Source organism: Haliaeetus albicilla, chromosome 13, assembly GCF_947461875.1.
Source record: "Haliaeetus albicilla chromosome 13, bHalAlb1.1, whole genome shotgun sequence".
Lineage (NCBI taxonomy): Eukaryota > Metazoa > Chordata > Aves > Accipitriformes > Accipitridae > Haliaeetus > Haliaeetus albicilla.
Genome location: NC_091495.1, coordinates 39,280,440 through 39,286,892, shown reverse-complemented (window position 1 = coordinate 39,286,892; position 6,453 = coordinate 39,280,440). Strand labels below are relative to the sequence as shown.

At 65.7% G+C, this 6,453-nt stretch overlaps 1 protein-coding gene across 1 annotated transcript; it reads left to right on the top strand.

The window, feature by feature from the left end:
- The first annotated feature begins 321 nt into the window (after positions 1-321).
- REEP4 (receptor accessory protein 4) lies at positions 322-3,744 on the top strand. Its single transcript, XM_069800978.1, has 8 exons — positions 322-432; positions 1,600-1,672; positions 1,745-1,821; positions 1,926-2,046; positions 2,202-2,315; positions 2,579-2,711; positions 2,811-2,980; positions 3,053-3,744. Exons 1-8 carry the CDS (start codon positions 401-403, stop codon positions 3,116-3,118), a joined length of 786 nt encoding a protein of 261 aa, XP_069657079.1. The 5' UTR covers positions 322-400; the 3' UTR covers positions 3,119-3,744.
- Positions 3,745-6,453: the final 2,709 nt, after the last annotated feature.

Sequence of the window (6,453 nt, the reverse complement as noted above, 5' to 3'; positions counted from 1 at the left end):
AAGAGCCGCCGTTGCCCTTTTAAGAACAGTCATTGCCCTTTTAAGACCCGCCGTTGCCCTTTTAAGACCCGCCGTTGCCCTTTTAAGACCCGCCGTTGCCCTTTTAAGAACAGTCATTGCCCTTTTAAGAACATTCATTGCCCTTTTAAGACCCGCCGCTCCCCTTTTAAGAGCGGCCGGACGGTTGGTGGGATCCGCTGGGGCCGCGCGGGCGCATGCGCAGAGCCGCCGGCTGCACCATTCAAGTTGTTCCATTCGTTTCCTGCCGCCCCCGCCAGGGGTGCGGGGGGGTCCGGGCGGTTTTTGGGGGGATCCGGGGGACACACCCCCCACACGACAGCACGAAACCACCCACCCGGGGCTGCCCGGCACGGCCCGGGGTTGCAGGCCCACTGGCATCATGGTGTCCTGGATGCTCAGCCGGGTGATCGTGTGAGTTGGGGGCCAAGGGGGGGGGGGGGTCCCGGTGCACCCCGAGGGTGCTCGGTGGAAGGGGGGGGGGCTGCAAGGCGGGAGTGCCCCCGTGGGGAGGGGGGTTGGCAAAGGGGGGGTGCCCGTGGGAGTTGCGCCGAGCTCCCCCACCCCACCCTGGGGTCCTTGTTTAACGGGCAGCCCCCCCCGCCCCCCCCCCCCGGTGCCGTGGGGTGTTTAGCGGAGCTGCCCCAGGCAGGAATTGGGGAGGGGGGGCCGGTGGTGGGTGAGCCGGGATGTGCTTGTATGGGGGCAACCAGGGCCCCCCTCCCCCTGGAAATGGGTCAGTGTCCTGGTCCCCGAGCTGATGACCCCCCCCCTCCCAACCCGGGGGAGGGCGAGGGTGGCCTGGGGTCCCTGCAGCACCTGGAGGGTCCCTGTGTCCAGCACTGACCCCCCCCCCCCCAGGCCCTCTTGCTCCCTTGGCTCGCACGCCGTGGCCAGCTGGGCTGGGTGGCCGGTGGCCAAGCGTGCCCTTCGTGGGGAGAAGGAGGCCCTGGAGCGGGGGGGGTGGGCAGCAAGGAGGGGTGGGGGCACCCACGGCCCCGTTTCCCCAGGTCAGGTTAAGGCAGGAGGTGGTCGGGGGGAGGGAAGCCTGACCGAAGGCAGGCGTGATGCCACGCTGCAGGCAGGCGATTTCCCTGCCCGTACCCCGCAACCGGGCCGGCATCGGCTGAGTCACCGGGCCAGGAGGTACGTGTTTGGGGATGGCACCTCACCCACGTGCTGCGGGGATGACAAGGTCCTGCGTGCCGGGAGGGAGGTTGGCACCGGCATTGAGTATCGCACTCCGGCAGGGATGATCCTGCCTTCAGAGGGAGCTGAGCTTCTCCTGGTCGGGCCCGGCTGGCTGTCACCTACGCCAAACCTGTGCCGTGCCTCCTGCCACCGCCTCGACAGGTCGGGCTGGTCCCCATGGAGGTGGACAAGATCGTGGGAGCAACGTCGTGCTCACAGCCGGCTCTCCCAGGCGGTGCCGTCCCCTTTTCTCGGTGGCTCTGGGGCCGGCATGGTGCTGGAAGGGCTTAAGGCCAAGCTGCGGCATTGGGGCAGGCAGCTCTGCTGCTCCCTGCTGCTGCTGCTCTATCTGAGGTGGCCCGCATGCCTCACCCCCCCTCTTCGTTACAGGCTGGTCTTCGGGATGCTGTACCCTGCCTACGCTTCCTACAAGGCTGTGAAGACCAAAAACATCCGGGAATATGTGAGTAGGGTGCCTGGGCAGCTCCTTCCCAGGCTTCGGCCCTGGGCTGAGAGGCTTGTCCGCTCCCCGCAGGTCCGCTGGATGATGTACTGGATCGTCTTTGCGCTCTTCATGGCCACAGAGACCTTCACCGACCTGCTCATCTCCTGGTGAGGCTGGTGTGCGGGTGCTGCTGCTGCTGCGGGGTGAGCGGGAGTGGGTTTGTTGGGGTCCCTGTGCCGTGGGGACCCCATTTTCTCCCCCTCTCCGGCAGGTTTCCCTTCTACTATGAGATTAAGATGGCCTTCGTCATCTGGCTCCTCTCCCCCTACACCCGGGGGGCCAGCCTGCTCTACCGCAAATTCGTGCACCCCACACTGTCCCGCAAAGAGAAGGTAAAAGCTGCTTGGTTCGGGGGGGGGGGGGGGTCCCATGCGCCCTGAGGGGGGCTCAGCCCGCCGAGAAGGACCCTGGGTTCCCGGTGCTGGACTGGCGATGCCCTGGGACCTGGTGCCGTGCCCACCCAGCACCGCCGTGGTTGTCTCGGCAGGAGATCGACACGTACATCATCCAGGCCAAGGAGCGCAGCTACGAGACGGTGGTGCGTTTCGGCAAGAGGGGCCTCAACCTGGCAGCCACGGCTGCGGTCCAGGCGGCTGCCAAGGTACCGGGAATGGGGTGGGCTGCTCCGCTTCCCTGAGGATGCTTCGTTCCTAGGGATCCTGGGAGGAAATTGCCACCCCAGCATGGGAGGCCTTGGTGGTGCGGGTGTCAGGAGAGGGGTCTTTGGGTGCAGAGCATTGCCTGGTGGGATTGCATTGCTCTGTTGGTGCCTGGCCCCATGTTCGGGTGCCACGGTGCTTTGGGGTTTGCCCTGTGGGGCTCACTTCCATCCTTTCTGTGTCGTGTCTCCCCCCCACCTCGCAGAGCCAGGGCGCGCTGGCCGGGCGGCTCCGCAGCTTCAGCATGCAGGACCTGCGCTCCGTCCCTGACGAGACCCCCGTCCACTACCAGGACCCCCTGTACCTGGAGGAACAGGAGAACCGCAGCCAGCTGCTGGGTGAGCTGGGTTGGGGGGGAATCACAGTGGGGGGGGCTCGAACGAGGCCCGTGGGGGGGCCGTGCTGGAAGCTTTCATGTGCCCTCCCCCTGTCCCCAGCCTACAGCATGCCCTTGGCCGGCCGGCAGTATGAGAGCGAGATGGAGGATGAGGAGGTCTGGTCGGACTCTCAGGTCTCCCCCCAGCCTTCGCCCCGTGGCCGAGACCCCAAGCCCTTATACCGCAGCCAGAGCCTGCGTGCAGTGAAGAAGAAAATACCGGGAAAAGAGGTACCGTGGCGGGGAACGCAGTGGCGTGGGGCTGGGGCGAAGGGGACCTAACCCATCCCTCCTCCTGCCCAGGGCTCTTCCCGGCCCTTGCGCAGCCGGACCAGGAAGAAAGCGGCTCCATCGGAGCAGGACAGCTAATGGTCCCCGGGGAAGCCCTCTTGTCAGGAGTCTTAACACGAGTTTGCTGCTGCCGACACCGGGAGGGAGCCACGGTTTGTGCATCCCTGGCTCCAGGGAGGGGGGCTCCCCCCTGCATTACACTGTAAATACTTTCTCTGACCTCTACACCTGCCCGGCTGCACTGCACACCTCCCGGCTGCCTCACGGAGGGGAGGGCAGCTCGACACCCCCATGCTGGTCCCAGTCGTGCCCTCCTCCCAGACCCCACTGGTGTGGGTCGGCGCCGGCGCCTCTCGCATGGGGTCCGATTCTCCCCTCCCCTCCTCCCACCCCATGAACACTACGGGCTCTGCTGGGGCTCCCCTTCTCCTGCTGCTACAATGCCTTACTCCCCACATTCCCCTCTCGCCTGGGATCCAGCGAGGGGACGTGCCTTTGTCCCATCTGTCCTCTGAAGCCAAAGACCCAGCCCCTGACCAGGGACCCCCCCACAGCTGCAGGCTGACACCCCTATACTTGAAACCAGGGCACCGGTGCCTGACCATGCCCTGCTTGAAACCACACGGCTTTTAATGTTCTCCCCTCGCAGACGGGGGTTTTGTACGTGGAAAAATAAATGTTATTTCAGACTTTCAGAAACGGGAGTTGTCCCCTTTGCCTAAATGCTGTCCCCTTCCCCAGGAGCTGGGGCTGTGTGGGACTCTCTGGGGTGCACGGGGCTGTGGGAAGCTGTCGTGCTCGGTCTCCACAGGGCAGAGCAGGAGTGAGGGTGCAGGGAGGTGGGTGGTGGGGTGCAGGGATGCATTTCAGCCCCTCCTTGCAGTAGCCGTGTCCCTCGCGGCGCGGCAGCAGCAGCCGTGGCCCCGCTGGGACCCCGGCACGCAGCCAGGGCTGCAGGCAGACGTTCCCCATCCTGGCCGCCAGCCCTGGCTTGTCATGATGGCCCTGGCCGTGGCCAGCTGCCTTCTCCCTACCCGGGACTCCCCTATCTCATCCGGGGGGTCTCGGCTCCCTTTGCTCCTTCCCCTGGGGACTTGTCCCCTGCCCAAGTGGAGGACGTGGGGCACAAAGCTTCTCTGGGGCAGGCAGGGTGGCACGAGGTGACAACGCTGCTCGTGTTGCCTCTCCTGCCCCCGGGAGCCCTCCTGTCCCCTGGTGCCCTGCTCTCTGGCATCAATCCCCTCGCTCCCAATCCTTCCTGCCCTCACCCCTCAGGCCAGCTTTATTTTTAGCCCCCGGCTGCTTTCTGCCTTTGGGGGTCTTCTCAGGGCAGGGAGAGCGTCTGCCCCTGCCTGCAACCCACCCTCCCTTTGCTTGCCCCAGGGGTGGCAGCCGTCCCAGTGCAGAGCTGGGCAGGGGGGCAGCCCGGGGCGGGCAGGGGTGTTGGGGCAGATTAGGTGGAGGTGGCTGGATTAGCGATGTAAAACTGTCTCAGAGACGATTACTTAAAGCGGCGGAGAAGGAAGGCTGGGTGGGGACAGCGCAAGGGCCAGGGGGCTGCCCGTAATCCCCCTAAAGCCGCTTAGGGAGCGCGGTTCCTCCAAGGATACAGCCCAGGGAGGCTGCTGGGGCTGCCTGCCTGCCCTGGATACTGGTGCTGGGATGCTGAGCTGGGTAGCGGGGTTCCTCCACGATGGCCCCAGGGCTGGCTGGGAAGGGGCTAGGGCTGTGCTGTGAGTGAGACGGCAGCAGCGTTGGAGCCTGAGCATCGTCTTTCCCTGGGGTGGGAGGTCAGCGGGGACTGCTCTGTTTCCCAGCTTGGGGAAACTGAGGCACAAGCACCGGTGACTTATAAGATAGAGCTGGGAAGGGAACCAGAAGCCCTGGCACCCGACCCTTGTTTTGGCAAGCGTCCTGTGTATTCCTCAGGGAGAGAAACTCAAGGAGGGGACACAAAAGCTGCCCCCGGGGTGGTGCAACCTGTCCCCTCGGGGCCGAGTCGGCCCCCTCCGGTGCCAGCGCTGATCCCAGCTGTGTCAGCTCGAGGGCTTGTGCCAGGCTGCAGTCAGCAAAGCCGTAATCTCCCTCGCCTGGCAGCTCCCCAGCCCAGCAATTAAGTGGCTGACCTGAGCTCGCCCGGCCGCCGCGATAGTCCTCTCCGGGGAGGGGGTGCCAGGTTGTGCTGGCACTGGGTGGGGGGGGCTGAATCCCAGCTGGCACCGCTGCGGGGTCCCCACCGGAGTGGGGCGAAGCGTACCCCTGCGGTGCAGGGGGCTCGCAGGACGTCGCATAAGCCGGGTGGCTTGTGTTCCCCCGTAAGTAGCCCAGAAAACCAACCATGTCCTGGGCTGCATCCAAAGAAACGTGGCCAGCAGGTCGAGGGAAGCGGTTCTGTCCCTTCGTTCCGCTCTGGTGAGAGCTGGCCGGGGGGGGGACCAGGTGATGCGGGGGTGTCCCCTCTCCCAGTGACACAGGCGCACGTCTGATGCTCCGGGGAAGCAGGATACTAAACCCTGGGCAGCTGGTGCCCCTGGGACAGGCACTGCCCGTTCCTGGAGGGCAGCAGCCCGGAGACGGCATGAGCCGGTGCCTTGGCACCGCCAAAGGTCAGTGCCCAGGGGCTGCTGCGGCGGGGGGGTGGCTGGTTTTCCTCCCTCCCCGGGGAGCGCTGGGTCACAGGGTGGCGGGGGCCGTTACTCATTAACAGGATCTGCCCGCCAGACCTCTCTGGGGATCCGCTGGTTGCTTTGGGTGCCGTCCCCGGTGCCCCACCGCTCCCACCCCTCGGCATCCTCGTGCATCCCCCCGTGCTGCTGCCAGGGCTGGGTACCGGCTGAGCCCCCCGAAACCCATGCTGGTGCCACCGAACGACCCGGCCACACTCACACAGCCCCCCGCCTCCCTCCCTGCCCCTTTCCCACCTCATTTTACCCTTACTGCAGCCAACCTGGGGGCTGCTGCCCTTCTGGAAGGTGGGGAGGGGATGCTGGGGTGGCCCTCGCCCCCCTTGCTGCCAAGCCAGCTGTTTTGGGGGGTCCCTGCCAGAGCAGCACCCACCCGCAGGCTGGCACCTCCACAACGGGGGTCCGGGTGCCCCCTGCCCCTGGTCCCTGCTGGGCTCCCAGCCTGAGTCAGCTGTTCCAAGCAGGAGCCATGTGAGGCCGCACACACATGGCTCCCCGCGCGGCACCGCGTTGTATTTTTAGCAGACGGTATCAAAAGCATAATTATGTCTGTTGTTTAAATGCAGTCTCTTTTTCTGGCAGCCCCCAGGAGCTTTCAGCTGCCTCCCGCTGCAGAGGGCAAGGAGGCGTGATGCGGAGCTGCAGGCAGTGTGCTGCCCGCGGGCAGGGGGCTCGGCCAGGCAGGGGCTAAAAAAGCCCCCCCCCTCATCACTGCTGGGCAGGTAAGAC